The 20,580-nt window shown below is 34.2% G+C and overlaps 2 protein-coding genes across 2 annotated transcripts; both read left to right on the top strand.

Annotated features, from left to right (window-relative positions):
• Nucleotides 1-1,124: 1,124 nt before the first annotated feature.
• LOC132727549 (microfibril-associated glycoprotein 4-like) lies at nt 1,125-1,986 on the top strand. The gene is made up of 2 exons (XM_060713086.1): nt 1,125-1,419; nt 1,622-1,986. The coding sequence occupies exons 1-2, from the start codon at nt 1,125-1,127 to the stop codon at nt 1,984-1,986; spliced, it is 660 nt and encodes a 219-aa protein (XP_060569069.1).
• Nucleotides 1,987-8,090: 6,104 nt separating this feature from the next.
• Nucleotides 8,091-10,846, top strand: LOC132727552 (angiopoietin-related protein 7-like). The gene has a single exon (XM_060713101.1). It carries the CDS (start codon nt 8,187-8,189, stop codon nt 9,504-9,506), a length of 1,320 nt encoding a protein of 439 aa, XP_060569084.1. The 5' UTR covers nt 8,091-8,186; the 3' UTR covers nt 9,507-10,846.
• Nucleotides 10,847-20,580: the final 9,734 nt, after the last annotated feature.

The following is a 20,580-nucleotide window of genomic DNA, read 5'->3' on the forward strand; positions in this document are numbered from 1 at the left end:
TAGCTCAATTGCGTTTGAAGCTATAGGCTTATTAAAACGCTCTAGAATCCGTTCCTGTAACGAACAAGTACCAAGCAATGAGTGTAAAGTTTCTTGCTGACTTGTCCCTGACGGGGGTTTGAAACCACGTGACCAGCATTCCTTAGATTACTAGTACTTGGAATTACCTGTTGACTTCTTTGCAACGCTGCCACTCTTTTATAATCATTAAGCCCATTAAAATATTTGAAAAACATTTCTATAGAATAAAATAATAAAAATAAAACATTGAATGTCCGTTTGCTGTATTTTTAATTAGACTACCAATGAAAAACGCCATTGCAAAAAAAGAAAGTAAAAAAAATAAAATAAAGAAATAAACCACTCAAACTGAATAAATAATTGACTGTAATTACCAAAATTTGTAGAACATTTTATGTAATGAACCAGATTTTTGCTCTCTTTTTTCAAGTGCCTCAAGTATCAAAATAACAACTTCAGCATAATTAACGCAACCGGATAGTTATATAAATATGACTGATATCTTGATATAGAATACAAATCATAACTAATGTTAAGAAAGGAACTAGCAGTTTGATGTTAATATAAAAAAATAATTAATCAGGCAGTAGGATTTATATACCTTAAACATAAAATAAGTAAATAAGCTACTGTCTGTCAAACATGAAAGTCGCATTTATCACTTTGCTGATTGTCGGAATAATCTATGCTTCTGCTAATGATTTGAGAATTGTAAAGGAAAGAATACGATACTTAGAGAATCAGAGTTAATTCAGAATCAAAATTCAGACATGAGGATTACTCAGAAAATAATCCTACAAGATTGGACGAGATAGATAAAGTATTGAATACATCGCTTGATCGCAGAGTAAGCCGCTACGATCGAAGTACCAAAAGAAATTCAGGCGAAACAAGCTCTAAAGCTTTTTGAACATCTGAAAGAAGACTTTACACGAATCAGGAAAGCATTTGGCGAGGAGAAGGCAAAAATGGCAAGAAGTTCGTAGAGAAATTCTATCTTAGGAAATAATCTTAAAGCAGTTCAAAAGGAAATAGACAACTATTGTAAAATAGGTTTAAACAAGACAGACAATGTTATTTCGAGATTAAAAACAAATACATTGATGATATCAAAAGTCAGTGCAAAACAGATTGCCGTGTACGATAAGTTAGAAAACGTCAATCAACTGAAAGAAATTACTTTAAAACTTGAGCAAGTAAAACAGAAATCCGAAGACATTGAAGACAAAACAGCCATAAGCAATGAAAAAGTTGATGTTATAGCAGCAAATGTGGAAAGAAATAATGTAAATATAGAACGTGTTTACTCGCTGGTAACAGAATTATCAACTAACATTAAAACCTTATTAAAACAAATGTCTTGTGTTAAACTACTCAATAACGGGAACACACAAAGTGGTACATATCAACTACGAAACGGACTCATGGTTTACTGTGACCAAAATCAGACGGTGGGGGGTTGGATAGTAAATTTCAAGAGAAGCTGAATGGTGAAGGTAGAATTTCTATCGTAACTGGGCTGGATATAAAATAGGGATTTGGGGATTTAAAACGGCGAAGTTTCTGGCTCGGTAATGGAATATTTGAGTTCTCTACTTAGCAGTAGTTGGAGAACATGAACTTAGAATAGAGTTGGAAGATTATGATGGTAACAGTGCATATGCTAAGTATAGCAAATTTAAGATATATCCAGAAGAAGACAACTACAAACTGGAGGTGAGAGGATATAGTGGAAATGCCGGGGATTCCCTAGATTATCATAATGGGATGATGTTCTCAACTTTTGACAGAGACAATGAAACAGATAAAAGACATTGTGCTGTTCAGTTTCATGGTGCATGGTGGTATAAAGGTTGTTTCTATTCAAATCTCAACGGACAGTATTCCGAAAAAAGTCAAAAAGGAATTAGGTGGAACAAGTGGAAAGTCTCAAGTTTAAAGAAAGTAGAAATGAAATTCCGTTAGCACTTCTAGAAAATCTACAAGCAATGCTACTGCATTCATCTACGATTTTTCCCAAGATTGTTTGCCAGAAGGTATTTTTCTTTGATTGGTCTTGATCATCATTATAATAAAATGATGTGTTCGAACTTTTGGACACATTACATTGATTACTTATTATCATCATTAATTATTATTATTATCATTATTGTTAATGCTATGTTAAAATCCATTATATAAATATGAAAGCGACGTATGTTTATTTTCATATTGAAAAGGTTCTTTATAAATGTTTCTTACCAATGAAAGAATGTATATATGAGAGCTCAATAAATAGATCAGCGTTCGAAGATACAAAACAGTTTTGACGGACACTATAAAACGTTTTAATCATATATATATTAATGTTGAAAATCACGAAGAAACAAGCTGGATACATGTACATGTATATCTAGGAATGACTCAAGTCCCTGCTGACAGAAAAGTGGAGGCGTATTTACATCTGCACACCGAAATCAATGTTTTTTATTGTGTTTAAACCTCTCATATTTTTAACGTGTGTTTGTCTAGTTAAAACCAAAATTCATTTTACATTTATTTTGCAAAGATAATTCTGTGTACATTTGTCTAGTCAAAAAAGAAAATTCCTCTTAGATTTGCCTTGTAGGGTTTTGTGTATGTTCAAACCAAACTGATATGTGTATATTCTGAATTCTGTGTAAAGTTTCATTATTAATAAAGTATTGTAAAATTTACAAAATTTCACAGCTGTATTGTAATCTTAAATAAAATCGCTTTGATGTATCACCTTTTTTTTATTTGTATAAGAAGTTTTATCATCATATTTTTAACAGTTTCATATGAGCGACCTTAAAGCTGCATGCCTCCGGACGAACCGAAATATTTCAAGAAAATCAAATTTGAGAAAAATGTGCTAACATTTCAAGAAAAGTAAAATGTTTCAAGATTCAAGTAAGGATTTGCATGTACTATGCAATTAAAGGCTGATTTTAGGGTATTTATCATCATATTTATACAGTGTTACTAACACAATAAGGACTAATTTTGCTTATTTTCACCTCTATTTGGTAATTTATGTGGTTTGCAAGAGCAAGTTTGCAATGGGTAAATTATGTTCTTTGTTCACTTCACAATATTTTACTTTTTAATACATTTTTAAAATTTTCATGAAAATCAGCATGAATCTGGAGGCATGCAGCTTTAAGCACACGTAAGGCAGACAGAAAAGAATGAAATAAAATGTTAAATGTTATGCTTTTGTGTCGAGCTAGTGATATTCAGCCAAACAGCATTTTTATTTCAATATTTTGGGACAATACTGTTACTTACCAGATAATTAAAACATAAATATTTTAGTTGGACAAGTTGCTGACTAGAGAGAGAGAGTAGATGAGAATAAATATTACCAGACGCTAGCGCGATGATTTATCTATGTCAGCTAGGCCTATATTCACAGTTATGCGCAAGCAAGATTATATAGTAATCAGCGACGGTTATAATATTCCTGTACAGTGTAATACTAAAAAAATAAAGTGGACTTAAACTGATTTTAAACTCATTTTTAATACTCCTGTATATATAGTCTTTTTGTATGTTTTGTTTTGGTTTGTGTAGTCAATCGTTACACAGTTAATAGGTCATAGTCGCGACGTTCGCAAGAAGCTTTTAATGGTGGAGGAAGACCTCAGGTGCCCTTCCGGTGCATTATTTCAGGCGGACGAACGGGCACCTGAGTAGAACACCGACGTTCCCGTAAGCTAGCTGGAATAGCTTCCTCACATGAAATAATCCAAAGTCCCTGTCGGGATTCGAACGCCACAGCGGTGAGGGGCAAGTGGTTTGAACGTCAACGACCTTAACCACTCGGCCACGGACGCCCCGTATATATAGTCCGCAACTTGTATAAAGAAATTATAACGCAAATTGTTATTGGCAGCAAATAAATAATAAAACCACAGCATCTTTAAACTGTTTCCAACAAAGCGCTGGAAAAAGACATGTAAATATGATAATGTTAGACATTTAATGCCTATGCAAAAGAAAAAGTACTTCAATTTAATTCAAATATTCACTATAAATCAAATTTACGTTAATCAACATCAATTTAAAATAATAATTGAAAGACTTGAATCAAGTGGGTGTTTTTTCATAAATTATTCACTGTATGATATCATGCTATATCTTAGCTTAGGAGAGCTTGGAGCTTATTGAACTACTCTCAAGTCAGCTTCCTGAAACTTACCAGTACTGGTGTTGTATGAAGAAACACTGGAGCCTGAAGAGCTCGGACCTATGATCCCTGGGCTAAAAGTCAAACACCAATATCACTAGGCCATACCTTGCTTCCTGAAACTTACCAGAACTAGTATTGTATACGAAACACTGTAGCACCAGTAGGGCTTGAACCTATGATTCCTGGGCTGAAAGGCAAACACCTTTACCACTACGACTGTATGCCATATCTTGCAATCTACGGAACATACAAGTTATGGTTTACACTATTCACTGTTCCGCAAAACATTGTGTACCTATTTTGAAAATTTCCCTAAAAATCATGCAATGTTTTATCCAGATTAAATGGTGGACATGTCTATTTAAGATATTTAGCCTGGGTCAACAAAGTTTTGTTTTCTCATGGGAGATTTAACAGTTTTAACTGATATCCCTCATTTCGTGCTCTCTCTCTCTCTAATAATCGTCTAAATTCAAGTATAAAAGTTGAATAGTTTAGGATAATTGGAAATGTTTTTAGCACAAGCTCTTTCTATTGGGTTTCTTAATGTGACTCCTTGTCAGCAACGAATAAGGAACCAAAGTAATCCAAATATTTGCTAGGAAAGGGAAATCACTCTTACAACAACTGTCTGTTACTTGTCCTGGCAACCTTAGCCAACATCAAGAGCTTCTAGATTTTGACAGATCACTCTGCAATAATGCTTCAAGACCGCTTATAAAAGGAAATAAAACTCCTTTTGGTTTGAAATAAGTCACGCAAAAACTGTCACATACACTTTTCCAGCTATTAACTGGTGGAAGAATACCTAAGTCGTCCGACCCCACATACATAAACAGGTGTCATATTCAAACATGCAAACTGCATTGCATCCAACATGATTGAGGCACATCCCTGACCGACTTCAATTCCACTTTAATTGGGTTTTTTAAGTCGTACGCCAACACGTCTATAGTCTGATTTGGCCACTCCCGAATTTACTGGGTTTTAATGGGAAGATTTCTGGTGGCCTATAGCGTTATTTTCAAGAAAAACAGGGCCAACCAAAGTGAACCAACATGTTTCCTAAGTAACATAGAAATAGCTTTCCTGACCATGAAAGAATCCGAAGACGTTTGTGCGGCCTGAATCCCCAGTGGTGAGAGGCAAGTGGTTTGAAGCCAAATACCTTAACCATTCAGCCACAGACCTGTAAGTAAATTTAACTATATGAGGTCACCGAGGCTCTATGAAAACATTGGCATTGGCACAATGTATATCTGAATAACTGTATCCATAAAACATCATGGAGATTGATCCCAGTGACCTGTACAGACACAATAGTGTAGATGTCTATGCAGAGTACCTATCTTTTGATTTACATCACTCGATCAAGTGTGAATGGGTACATGAGAAGGCTGCACTTTATAGGTGTGACGCCATTTTGTGGCCCGCCACAAACAAACAAAATGATTCTGCAGGAAGATCACTAGATGGACATAGCAGCCATTTGAATTTTGGTTAATTCTGTTAGGTTGGCGATCGCAAGGATAATGATTATTATTGATAATAGCCGAGATGTTCCGATTGACTTGTATACAATGTCAATAGCACCGAATGTTTAAGATGCCGCCTCTCAGTGTTCATTTTTATAATAAAATATTATTTTTATTATTTAAGGTATGATCCACCTAATGCATTACATCCACATTGAAGAGTATTCAAAAAGGCTAGAACTACAGTCAACTGCATTGTAACTGAGGGGCGTGGGTTCAAGCCCCAGAAGCGACAACTTTTTTTCTTTCTTTTTTTCTTTCTTTGAATATTATTTGTGTCTCTCATATCACTCTTGAGAAGAAAAAAGTGTTTCATTTTAATTATGAAATTATTATTGGTATTTATTGGCTAAATTGTGCCAAAATTTTTATCAAATATGGTACCTGATATATTCAAAGTCTAATAAAATAAAAACAAGACGGGAAAAGTATTTTATATTTGAAAAGCGCAACCAATATACTTTTAAGAAAATGTATGCAAACTTTGAAAACAGCCCCTGATTTGAGTAAATTTTAGGAATATTTTGAATAAGGCCCTCCAAGTAGGAAAATGATCAAACAAGTACTTAAAATGGGTGGGATAGGGTAACATTTATGTACATATTTCAAACATCTTGAGTAGAAACAATAATTTTGCTGGGTCATTTGTTAGCTGAATGCTATTATTTGTTTCTCAAAAATGTTCTATAGGCACAATTATTATAAAATAGAATATTTAGAGTTTCTCATTTCAAAAAGGAGCCCTTCTAATATCCAAGTTTTACTTAAGAAAAATCTCCATAGCTCGTTAACTGTACGGTAAACCTTGTTTAAATTTTGCATTATTGTGTCTTATAAGGTATATAACTGACATATGTTGTCAATTTTATAGTTTCTTGTAGTTTCCATTAAAGGGCTCATACCCTAAAGAAAGATTATCTTAAATTTAAATGTAATTATTATATAGCTGTAAATATAGCTGCAATCTCATTGGTCCAAATAGTAGTCAACAGAACTTTTGATAAAATCATATTCACTGGGTGTAGTGTCATATTCACTGGCTGAATTGGATTTTCCCAGTCTAAAAATAGATTGAGACTCATATTCAAGAACCATACGCCGTAGACTGTTAATTACGCGTGTTAATTAAAAATAATAGTTGAATTTCGTTCTTTATGGCATATTTGTCGTTTACAATTATACTTAAAGGCTACACCGCAATGATGAGTATAAACTTGAATTACTTTTGTATGTGCAGCGTTCGCGTGTGCCTTTTTCCCCGCGCTTCAATAAGGCATAATTTGTACATGTATATTAAGGTTGTCCTTTTTGTGATTTATTTTAACTCTTAGTAAAACAATTATTGACTAGTGAGCCATTGAATTTGATGTGATATTCTCAAGCAGAAAGTCATATTGACCTCCGCTATAACCTCGGTCAATATGTCATCTGCCCATATTAAATGGCTCACTTGTCAATAATTGTATATAATTAAATTTAAACTTGCCTCTTTAGTTATTTAGAAGAATGAAAATGATCCACACGAAAAATGCTTTTAAGATAGAAATACATTACTGCTTTTATTTATATTTAAATCCCTGCCTATCAGGTATCACAAATATATTTTTGAATGAACTCCAAGGAGGTACATGTAGAGTAAGAGTTAAAACGCGAATATTGAAAAGTGTACAGTCTGAAAAGTTTAAAGATGTAATTCGTCTTTTATTCAAACCCTTGCTATATATAGGAAATATCTGCATCTTTTACATTCATTAGTTAACTTATTTATTCTAGTTCAATTGCGTTTGAAGCTATAGGCTTATAAAAACCGAGCCTGCAACATTTTCAATTTTCTCTATTTTATTAAAACGCTCTAGAATCAGTTCCTGTAACCAACCAGTACCAAGCAATGAGTGTAAAGTTTCTTGTTGGCTTGACAGCATTCCTTAGATAACTAGTACTTGTAATTACGTGTTAACTTCTTTGCAACGCTGTCACTCTTTTATAATCATAAAGCCCATTAAAATATTTACAAAATATTTCTAAAGAATAAAATAGTAATGCAAAAACATTAAAGGCCCGTTTCTTTATTTTTATATCGACTGCAAATTAAGAACGCCATTGCAAAAAAGAAAGAATAAAAAATGAATAAAGAAATAAACCACTCCAACTGAATGAATAATTGACTGAAATTACCAAAATGTGAACAACATTTTATGTAATTAACCAGATTTTTGCTCTCTTTTTTCAAGTGCCTCAAGTACCAAAATAACAAGTTCAGCATAATTAACGCAACCGGATAGTTATATAAATATGACTGGTATCTTGATATAGCTAACAAAAAATAACTATTGTTAAGAAAGGAACTGGCAGTTTGATGTTAATATAAAAAAAAAATTAATCAGGCTGTAGGATTTATATACCTTAAACATTAAATAAGCACCTGTCTATCAAACATGAAAGTCGTATTTATCACTCTGCTGATAGTCGGAATAATTTACTGTTCTGCTAATAATTTAAGACTTGTGAAGGAAAGAATACGATACTTAGAAAACAGAGTTAATTCAGAATCAAAATTCAGGCATGATGATCACTCAGAAATAATCTATAGATTGGACGAGATAGATAGAGTATTGAATACATCACTTGATCGCAGAGTAGGCCGCTACGATGAAGTGTCAAAGGAAACAGACGAAACAAGCTCTAAAGCTATTGAACATCTGAAACAAGACTTTACACGAATCAGGAAAGCATTTGGCGAAGAGAAGGCCACAGCGGGAAGGATTCGGAGAGAAATTCCTAACTTAGGAAATAATCTTAAAGCAGTTCAAGATAAAGTGGATAACTATTGTAAAATAAGTTTAAACAAGACCGACAAGGCAGTATCGAGAATAGAAGAAACAAGCGAGTTGATAGTATCTGAAATCACTAAGAAACATATTACCTTGCTTTATGAAATAAATGAAAAAATTTCACACGACAGTAAACAGTTGAGAGACATCGCTTTAAAACTTGAGCAAGTAAAACAAAAAACCGATGACACAGAAAACAAAACAGCCATAAGCAATGAAAGAGTTGATGCTATAGCAGCAAATGTGATTAAAAATGCAGTAAATATAGAACGTGTATACTCGCTGGTAACAGAATTATCAACTAACATTATGCCCTTATTAAGACAAGTGTCTTGTATTGACTTACTAAACAATAGTTTAATACAAAGTGGTATATATAACCTACGACAAGGACCGGTGGTGTACTGTGACCAAACTACAAATGGTGGGGGTTGGACAGTATTTCAGAGAAGACTCAATGGACAGGTAGATTTCTATCGTAACTGGGCTGACTACAAAAATGGCTTTGGCGATCTAAACGGCGAGTTCTGGCTCGGAAATGAACATTTGAGTTCACTGACACTAGGTGGAGAACATGAACTTAGAATAGAGTTGGAAGATTTTGATGGAAACAGTGTTTATGCCAAGTATAGCAAGTTTAAGATATATCCAGAAGAAGACAACTACAAACTGGAGGTGAGTGGATATAGTGGAACTGCTGGGGATGCCTTAGAGAATCATAATGGAATGATGTTCTCAACTTTTGACAGAGACAATGATAAATATGATTCAAATTGTGCTGTTAAGTATCATGGTGCTTGGTGGTATAAAAGTTGTTTCTATTCAAATCTCAACGGACAGTATTCCGAAAAAAGTAATAAAGGAATTAGGTGGCACAAATGGAAATACTCGAGTTTAAAGAAAGTAGAAATGAAATTCCGTTAGCACTTCCAGAAAAATCTACATGCAATGCTACTGCATTCATCTATGTTTCTCCAGATTGCTGTCAGAATTATTTTCTTGGATTCTCTTGATCATCATAATAATAAAATGATGTTTTCAACGTTTGACAATTACATTATTATTATTGTTCTATGTTAAAATCCATAATAAAAATATGACGCAACGTACATTTACTTTCATCTTGAAAAGGTTCTTTAAAAAATTAATATTTCTTACCCATGGAAGAATGTATATATGCATGCTCGATAAATAGATCAGCGTTTGAAGATACAAAACAGTTTTGACGGACACAATCAAACGTTTTAAGCATATATGTCCTTGTTGAAAATCACGCAGAAACAAGCTGGGATATGTACATATATATCTAGGAATGCCTCAAGTCCCTGCTGACAGAAAAGTGGAGGCGTATTTACATCTGCACACCGAAATCGATGTTTTTATTGTGTTTAATTAAACCTTTCATATTTTTAACGTGTGTTTGTCTAGTTAAAAAGAAAATTCATTTTACATTTATTTTACAAAGATAATTCTTTGTACATTTGTCAAGTCAAAAAGAAAATTCCTCTTATATTTGTCAGTAGGGTTTCGTGTATGCTCAAATGAAACTGTTATGTGTATATTCTGAATTCTGTGTAAAGTTTCATTATTAATAAAGTATTGTTAAATTTACAAAATTTCCCAGCTGTATTGTAATCTTAAATAAAATCGCTTTGATGTATAACCTTTCTATTATTTTGATTTGTATAAGAAGTTTCATCATCATATTTCAAACAGTTTCATATGAACAACCTTAAAGCTGCATGCCTCCGGACGAGCCGAAATATTTCAAAACAATTAAATTTGAGAAAAATGTGCTAAAATTTTAAGAAAAGTAAAATATTTCAAGATCCAAGTAATGATTTACATGTTGTAGGCAATTAAAGGCTGATTTTAGGGTATTTATCATCATATTTATACTGCGTTACTAAAACAGTAAGGACTAATTTTGCTTATTTTCACCTCTATTTGGTAATTTATGTGGATTGCAAGAGCAAGTTTGCAATGGGTAAATTATTTTCTTTGTTCACTTCACAACATTTTACTTTTTAATACATTTTAAATTTTTTTATGAAAATTAGCTTGAATATGGAGGCATGCTGCTTTAAGCACAGAAAAGAATGAAATAAAATGGTTAAATGTTATGCTCTTGTGTCGAGCTAGTGATAACAAAAGTCCTGGTCTCAGTAAACAGATTTTATTTGAAATATTTTAACAAATACATGTATATTACCATATAAAACATAAATGTTATTAGTTGGACAAGTTGCTGACGGAAGAATATAACCTGAATGCGATAAATATTACCCTAGACGCTAGCCGAGGATTATATCTATGTCAGCTAGGCTATATTCTAAAGTTTGCGCAAACCAAAGATTATATTTGTACCAGCACGGTTATTTATTCCTGTACATGTATACTAAAAAAAATAAGTGACATTAATTGATTTTTCTCATTTTAATACTCCTGTATATATAGTCCGCAACTTGTATAAATTATGGGGCCTCCGTGGCCGAGTGGTAAAGGTCGCTGACTTGAGATCACAGGTCCCTCACCGCTGTAGGTTTGATCCTCAATTGGGTCGAAATCTTTCATGTGAGGAAGTCATCCAGCTGGCTTATGGAAGGTCTGTGGTTCTACCCAGGTGCCCGCTCGTGCCTGAATTAATTCCCGGAGGGGCACCTGGGGTCTTCCTCCACCAATAAAGCTGGAAAAAATCGACGAAAAATTTCGGCGGGACGCTCTAGGATGGCCCGACTTGAGTGTACGGTCGCCCAAATGGGCTTTCCGGCAGCGACATTAAATAAACGCATTTAAAAAAAATATAACGCAAATTGTTATTGGCAGCAAGTTCATAATAAAACAACAGCATCTTTAGACTGTTTCCAACAAAGGACTGGAAAAAGACATGTAAATAAGATAATGTTAGCCATTTAATGCCTATGCAAAAGCTGCAAAATAAAAAGTACTTCAATTTAATTCAAATATTCACTATAAATCAAATTTACGTTGATCAACATCAATTTAAAATAAAAATTGAAAGACTTGAATCAAGTGGATGTTTTTTCATAAATTATTCAATGTATGCTATCATGCTATTTCTTAGCTTGATTGGAAGGAGAGCTTGGAGCTTATTGAACTACTCTCAAGTAGGGCTTGAACCTATGATTCCTGGGCTGAAGGACAAACACCTTTACCACTACTACTGTCTGCACTTCACTGTTCAGGGAGTACATTGTGTACGTATTTTGAAATTTTCCCAAAAATTCATGCAATGTTTACCCAAATTAAATGAATTAAGATGGACAGATGATGGATTAAAGATATCTAGTATGGTATAGTGAACAAAGTTTTGTTTTCTCATGGGAGATTTAACAGTTTGAACTGATATCCCTCATTTCGTGCTCTCTCTCTCTAGTAATCGTCTAGATTCAAGTATAAAAGTTGAATAGTTGATACTTGGATGCTTTAGCACAAGCTCTTCTATTGTTTCCAATGTGACTCTGTCACAACGAATGAGACCGAAGTAATCCAAATATTTGCAGGAAAAGGAAACCACTCTTACACCACTGTCTGTTACTTCCTGGCACCAGCCAACATCAAGAGCTTCTAGATTTGGACAATACTTTGCAATATCTGCAAGACCTATAAAAGAATACAGAAACTTTTTTTTTTTGGTTTAAATAAGTCACACAATAACTGTTACAGACATTTTTCCAGCATTTACACACCTCCTCTATTGTTTGTGACAGGTCTATATTTTTCGGATAGACCTGTTAAACAAAAGAAAGTCCGTTATGAGGTCTATCTTTTGCACGTGCACAGGTCTGCTCTAGTCAGACAGACCCGGTCATGAAAAACACGTGAAAAAATAGACCTGCCTATGCGCAGACAAAGACAACATGAAATGCAATAGAAAATAAAAATGAAAATAAAATGTACATGATTGTCAAAACATTCCTGTCTAAGACTGATCTGGATACATTTTCTTAACAAGATAATGTTTAATGAATGCACTTAGCAATTATTCCAACATCCCTATATTAAATATTTGAATAAAATTATGGATAGGGTATCAAAGTTAGGACATATTTAACATTTATGTTTCAAAGTAATATTAATGTTAGCGGATCTTCTGTCATTAAGTTTATAATATAACAAAAATGGACGCTTCAAGTTCATTTAATCTATGAAATTTTACAGTTATCACAGCATATTTATAACGATTTTAAATCACATAATCCATAATATCTTAAACGTTCTAGAAAATCCATAGTACATAAAAATTGTACCAAAATTCATAAAAAATATAACAAGAATATGTCCGTTTAAAACGCATTTGTGATTAAAATAACGTCCATTTGATATACGCTTTACATTGGAAACCGCAGCTACCCACCGTTAATAGCGAAGTCCCTGGTAACATTTCCACCCACGGGACCACTTAGATTGTTGAATCCCCGTTAATCTCCTCCTCTCTTTGAGTTGGCGGCATTGCCGTTCTATTCAACCGGCGAAAAATCAAAACAGATATGCCCCGAAAACCGTCAAAGCAAGGACTTAGTCTCAAAGAATGCTACACAATCACGTTAAAAGAATATTGTATAAATGTACTCGAAAACTTGCTATATAGTAGCATGCATATAATAGTACTTAAAGGGGGTTGGTCTACAATGGGCACATCTCCCATTATAATTTCAAATATCGATAAAAACGGTAAAAATGTATATCAAAAAAAATCTTGAAAAGAAATGTTAATAAAGTTATAGGTGAAAAAGTTTAAAAATTTATATGCTGAACGATCATGTTTTATTCGATAGGAATTTAAAATCTGCTATATAAAATATAATATTCAAACTTGCCAACAATATGCAAGTCTTTCGTAGTTTTTTGGGTATCCGGACATTTTCCCACTCAGAAGTTTGCTGTGGTGGACATTTGCCCCCTTGGAAGTTTGCTGTGGTGGACATTTGCCCCCCTCGAAAGTTTGCTGTGGTGGACATTTGCCCCTTTATATCCTTGGAAGGGGGTACATTTGCCCCGCCCCGTTTTAAAAAAGTTGAAATATTTCATTGTTAAATTGTTACCAAACTTCATCTCCTATTGTCGAAATCCGTTGTGCTTCAATACACAAAACTCTCGCCGAATTTGTGAAAACAAAATAACATCCATAAATAAATGAAATAGAATGTTTCCATTGTTAAATTACATACTTAAAAAATTATACAACAGATGCCCCCTGACATATGAAAGTCGCCACAGCAAAACAAAAGAGGAGGCAAACGTCCGAGGGGCAACTGTCCGGCAGCAAATGTCCTAGAAACTTCAATATCTGATACGAAATACTATCAACCTAATTATTCATTCTTTTACATATCATCCATTGCAGACCCATTGACTTTATTATTGACAAATTACACATTAAGCTTTTTTAATTATTATTTTATAGGGAAAAGCAAAATTAAATTTTTATTAAAACAGAACGTTAATAAAAGCTTACTTGTATATGCGCTGTGTTTTAAGTAATCTTTGTGCATAACATCAAATGCAGCTCAAGCCAATAGTTTAACGGTGTGTAAGTTGGATATCGGCCTCGTACATCGATCTTTCTGTTTAGGAAAGACCTGGTCACGAATTTCATGAAACACCTCGAGCGCTACGCGCTCTCGGTGTCACATGAAATTCGTGACCAGGTCTTTCTTAAACAGAAAGACCTCGTACTCGGTCGATATCCCATACTTAACTGGTGTCATCCCCCCATACATAAGCAGGTGTCGGGGTCAAACATGCAAACTGCATTGCATCCAACATGAGTAAAGCACATCCCTGACCGGCTTCAAATCAGGCTTTTTATTGGGTTTTAAATCGCACCAACACGTTATAGGTCATATAGCGACATTACAGCTTTACTGGTGAAGGAAGATTTCTGGTGCCCCTCTGCGTTAATTCAAGAAAAAACAGCCCCAGAGTATAACCCCCAATTTTCCATAAGTTAGTAAACCCTTTCACATGAATGAAACGTTTGTGCAGCTTAAAAACCCATTTGGTTAGGCAATAGTTAAGCAATTACCTTAACACACAGCCAACGGGACCCCTTTTATTAAATAAATTAGGGCTCATAAAAAAAAAAATTTTTTGGGCAAATTTTTATTTTTTGGAAAAAAAGTTTTTAATGGACATCGGGGAGCTTGATTCCATGCGGCCCCTTTAAAACCCCGGGGGGTAGAAGTTTTTTAAAAATTTTTAAATACTAATTTTAAATGAACCCGGGGCCGCAAAATTGTGTCACCATTTATTGCTGCCATGGGGGAGTGAATGCCTCCCAGGGAGACGAGAAGTATAGACCCATATATAGGGTTTTCTTAAAATTTGGGAACATGCCCTTAGACAATTATGCAATTTTCTTTTCATTATAACTAACGCCTTATTTCAACGATTAACTTTGGTGGCCGGTTGCTGCCAGTTCCAACCCACGAGAAATTTTATCGTTATATCAAATATGTCGCGGGCAATTGCAAGCGCACAAGATTTCTGTCCAAATCGTACAAAATGTCGTGGTGAACGTATAAATATCGATATTTCAAAATAGTTGTTTGAAACAGCAAGGAACATTTTGACTCCAGTGGCAGGTAGCGTTGGACTCTACATTTTATCCCTCGTTTGTCCATAAAAAGACGAGGAAGAGAAAGAAATACGCGAAATTCTACAGAAAATCGAGGCGAAAAAATATAGGCCGCGACGGTCTTTAAAATATCATGGCGTGTAATAGCAATTTTCAGCCGCGACTTTTGGCGCAGAGTCATTTGCATCAAAACAAAATATCGCAGATTATAATGGCCTCAATCGGTTACCTAAAGTAGGCATATGTTTACGTGGCTTAGTCTAACATGTGAACAGAAATTGTCGCGATTTCCCTCTAAACTCATTTTTTGGGACAAAAGTGGAAAAAAAACTCGAGATTTCTAAACAGCGACTTCCCATACAATTTAGACTTAAATTCCGCTTTTTTAAATTTTCCCGGCAATTTTTTATAAATGACATTTAAAAATTACCCCGGGCTTTTAAGGGTCATTATCGCCCCAAAATTAAACACACTGCTAGTATATAAAAAAATTAACTTGGTTTTTTCAATTCTTTTTAAAAGAACAAATTTTTCTTTCCATCTTTTAAACCTTTAAATTTAAAAATTTTTCTTAACCCTACCCAAAGTTAGCCCATTTAATAAATTTAAAAACCCCTCGAAAAAACCCAATTTTTTTTACCCGTTTTAGTCTTGGTTTAATTGCACACTTTTTAAACCCTTTTTCGGGTTTTTCCTTTTAATGGTTAATAAAGAAAAGCCGCTATGTAAAGGAAATTTTTATTTTTTTTTTCCCCCTCGTATAAATTTTTCTGCGGGCATAAATGCGTTTTGTATTTTATTACAATCCCACATTGAGATCTTATGTATTTCAAAAAAAATTACTACCATGATAACTTGTTAACTGACTAACATAGTTTGAAAATTACCAAAATAAAATCAATTTCAATAGACCCCAACTTTCTTAATCATTATCAGTCATTCGAATTTTTACAGCTAGCCCTTTAAACCTTGGTGATCCTAGGTTATATTGGCGCAATAGTTCATACCTGTATATACATGTATACCAAACCAATCGCAAAATATTTTCTTTTTGGATTAGGGGATTATTTATTTTCCATTACATGTTTAAATTATCATTAGCACGAATGTTTAATGTCCCTCCTCTCAAAATTTACCTGTCCATTTTTTATAAAAAAATTTTTAATTATTTTATTAAAAGTTATATCTTTAATTAAAATGTAATGATTTAAACTTTTCTCTTTTGTAATTTCAGAAAATGAAAACGATCCATATGAACAATGCTTTTAGCATAGAGATACATTACATTTAAATTCCTTCCTAGAGGTATCAGAAATATATTTTTAAATGAACCACAAGGACGTACGTTATTCTAAGAGTATGGAAAAATAATATTTCGCAGGCCAGAAACATAAATATTACACGAGAAGCTAGCAGAGGGTTATATCTATGTCAGCACAGCTATATTCTCCTATATGCACAAGCCAATGAGCAAGGTTATATACTCCGGTATATTAAAAAACAACTGACATTAACTGATTTTACTCATTTTAATACTCCTGTATAGTCCGCAACTTTAAAAAAAAAATATAACGCAAATTGTTATTGACAGCAAGTTCATAATAAAGTCATAGCATCTTTAGACTGTTTTCAACAAAGCACTGGAAAAAGACACATGTAAATAAGACAATGTCAGACATTCATTGTCTATGCAAAAGCTGCAAAATGAAAAGACATTCAATTTAATTTAAATATTCACTAAAAATCAAATTTTACATTGATCAACATTAATTTAAAATAATAATTCAAAGACCTGAAACAAGTTTTTCCCAATAAATTATTCAATTAATGTAAGAAATTATACAATATCTTAGCTTGATTGGAATTAACTGAGCCACTCTCAAGTCAGCTTCCTGAAATCTACCAGTACTAGTGTTGTATGAAGAAACGTCGTAGCCCCAGTAGGGCTTGAACCTAGTATTAATCCTGGACTGAGAGGCAAACATATTGCTTCCTGAAACTTTCCATCACTGGTGCCGTATGAAGAAAGACTGTAGCTCAAGTAAAGCTTGAACCTAGTATTTTTCGTGGGCTGAGAGGCAGACTTCTTAACCACTAGGCCATACCTTGCTTCCTGAAATTTACCAGTACTGGTGTCTTATGAAGAATAACTGGAGCCCGAGTAGAGCTCAGACCATTGATCACAGAGCTAAAAGGCAAACACCTTAACCACTAGGCCGTACCTTACCAGTACTGGTGTCATATGACGAAACACTGTTGCTCCAGTAGGGCTTGAACCTATGATCCCTGGGCTTAGAGGCAAACACCTTTTCCACTAGGTCATACATTGATTCCTGAAACTTACCAGTACTGATGTCATATGACGAAACACTGTAGCTCCAGTAGGGCTTGAACGTTTGACTCCTTGGTTGAAAGGAAAACACCTTAACCACTAGGCCATATCTTGCAATAGATGCATACCACGGATCAAATAAGTTACTGTCTGCACTATTCAATGGTCAGCGAGTACATTGTGTACGTATTTAGAAATTTTCCCTAAAAATTATGCATTGTTTTATCAAGATTGAATGATATTTAGATTTAAAGCCTCGTAAGGGTTAACAAACGTTTGTTTTATCATGGGAGATTTAACAGTTTGAACTGATATCCTTCATTTCGTGCTCTCTCTCTCTAGTAATCGTCTAGATTCAAGTATAAAAGTTGAATAGTTGATACTTGGATGCTTTAGCACAAGCTCTTCTATTGTTTCCAATGTGACTCTGTCACAACGAATGAGACCGAAGTAATCCAAATATTTGCAGGAAAAGGAAACCACTCTTACACCACTGTCTGTTACTTCCTGGCACCAGCCAACATCAAGAGCTTCTAGATTTGGACAATACTTCGCAATATCTTCAAAACCTAAAACATACTTTTTGGTTTGAAAAAATCACACAAAAACTGTTACAGACAATTTCCCAGCTATAAAAGATCCTGTATGTTGTGACCAAAGTGGTAAACCACACTAAGGGAAATTCTATATATATGTACATAATTATACAAATAAAACAATTTTCAAACATCGAAAAATATGTAAAAATGTACTACAAATATTTGTGCATATTATATGTAATCATTAAAATATATGCATTCATTTCTTATTGTAAAATTTGACTTAAACTTTATAGAAAAAAGATTGCTTATTACCTCCCTTTATTTACATGAAATGTTAAATTCCGTAATGCTTTTCGGAACCTACAATATTGATAAATCTTAATTTGAGCATTATATTTATGATTTAAACCATAAAAATATGTGTTACAGGATCTTGGGTGGAGGAATACGCAAGTCGTTCCCACAGTGTCAGAGTCAAACATGCAAACTGAATTGCGTCCAATATGAGTAAAGCACATACCTAACCGGCTTCAAATCCAGAATTGTGGGCTTTAACTCGCACCAATACTTTATAGGTCATACGGCGACTTTCCAACTTTACTGGTGAAGGAAGATTTCTGGTGCCCCTCTGTGTAATTTCAAGGAAAAAAACAGCCACCACAGTCGAACAAGTTAGCTAGATAGCTTTCTCACATGAGAGAATCCGAAGACGTTTGTGCGGCTTGAACCTCCAGAGGTGAGAGGCAAGTGGTTAGAAGCCTTAACCGAAACCACTCAGCCACGGACTCTTTGTTCTAAATAAATCTAACTGAGACTCTATAAAAAACATTGTCACAAAGTTTAACTGGATAACTCTATACATAGGTCGTCATAGAGCTTGATCCCATGCAGTGACCTGTAAAGACACACGAGTGTAGAGCTCAATGTATAGTACCTATTTATTGATTCACATCACTCTTCAAGAGAGGGTCGCATAATTCTATAGCACCTTGTTATTGCTGTCTTCGGCGGAGTGAATGCCTCTCAAGGGAGATCGTTAGATAGTTATAGCAGCCATATGAATATGGGTTAATTCTTTAAAGTTTGGCAAACATGCCTTCTTAGACAATATCATGCAATAGCTTTACGTTATATCTAAAACCTAAGTAAAACTAACGCCCTTATTTCCCGGTTGCGGCCAGTTCCAACCCGCGTGAAAATTTATTGTTATATCAAATATGTTGCGGCAATTACAAGCGTGCAGGATTTTCTGCCAAATCGTACAAAATGGCGCGGTAAACATATAAACCTCGATATTTTAAAACAGTTGTTTGAAACAGCAAAGAATATTTTGACTCTAGTGGCCGGTAGCGTTTGACTTTACATTTTATCCCTCGTTTGTCCATAAAAAGACGAGAGAGAAAGGAATACGCGACAGCTTTTGGAATCGAGGCAAAAGTTATAGGCCGCGATTTCTGTTCCTCAGAAACGGTCTTTTAAATATCACGGCACGTAAAAGCAATTTTCAGCCGCGACTTTTAGCGCAGAGACATTTCCTGGCTTAAAATGCTGAGGCTAAATGCTCAAACTCGACATTGTAAAAGGTTGGCATCAAAACAAAATATCGCAGATCATAATGGCCTCAATCGGTTAGCTAAAGTAGGCATATGTTTGCGTGACTTAGTCTACCATGTGAACAGAAACTGTCGCGGTTTCTCTCGTAAAACTCGACTGTATATGACAGAAGTGTGACATAAAAACTCGACAGTTTCTATAAGACGCGACATTTTATACAATTTAAACATAAAATCTCGCTGATTTAAAAGTTGCTCGCGACATGTTATAAACTGACGGTTAAAATTATTGCAGCTTTTAAATGGCCACTATCGGCCAACATACTTAACACAGTTTTCTTTTAACTTGCAGTAATACAGCTAGCTAGTATAAAAGACAATAGACATATGAATTTTCAATAATTTTCGATAAACAAAAATCGTGCCATTATATTCATAAACCCTTCCAAATGAAAAACGAGATTCATAATATACCACACAGTATGGAGGCGCATAAGTGACACAATTAAATGAATGCCCTTCGCACAATAAGTCAATCTTATCCTACGGTACAGCTCTTGGTTTAATTGCATTTCTCATTGTAGAACCTTTTAGATGATTTTTCATCAAGTATGTTAGACGTAACAGGACGAACAGACGGACCCCAAGGATGTAGAAGGAATGCATATCTTTGTATTTCCGATACGTATAAATTTGTTCTGGGACATAATATGCGTTTCTGTATTTATTACACTTGCTCACATGTAAGATAATTTATGTATTTAAAGAATTATTACTACCATGATATACTTGTTAACTGACTGAGTAGTTTGAAATGCCAAAATAAACTCAATTTCAATAGACTCCCAACTTTCTTCATTATTAATCAGTCACGTCGAAATTATACCTTATTTTAAACACGGCTGTGCACCTTTAACCTTGGATGATCCTAGGGTTGATATTGGCTGCAATAGTTCAGAGACATGTTATA

The sequence above is a fragment of the Ruditapes philippinarum genome, unplaced genomic scaffold (assembly GCF_026571515.1).
Source record: "Ruditapes philippinarum isolate M1 unplaced genomic scaffold, ASM2657151v2 ctg1536_1_1_1_1, whole genome shotgun sequence".
NCBI lineage: Eukaryota > Metazoa > Mollusca > Bivalvia > Venerida > Veneridae > Ruditapes > Ruditapes philippinarum.

What these genes read in the sequence shown, in the direction of transcription:
- LOC132727549 (XM_060713086.1), top strand. Translation starts at nt 1,125, where the DNA reads ATGATATCAAAAGTCAGTGCAAAACAGATTGCCGTGTACGATAAGTTA. An exon ending in TAACGGGAACACACAAAGTG is followed by an intron (nt 1,420 to 1,621) that starts GTACATATCAAC and finishes TTCTCTACTTAG; the next exon opens with CAGTAGTTGGAGAACATGAA.
- LOC132727552 (XM_060713101.1), top strand. Translation starts at nt 8,187, where the DNA reads ATGAAAGTCGTATTTATCACTCTGCTGATAGTCGGAATAATTTACTGT.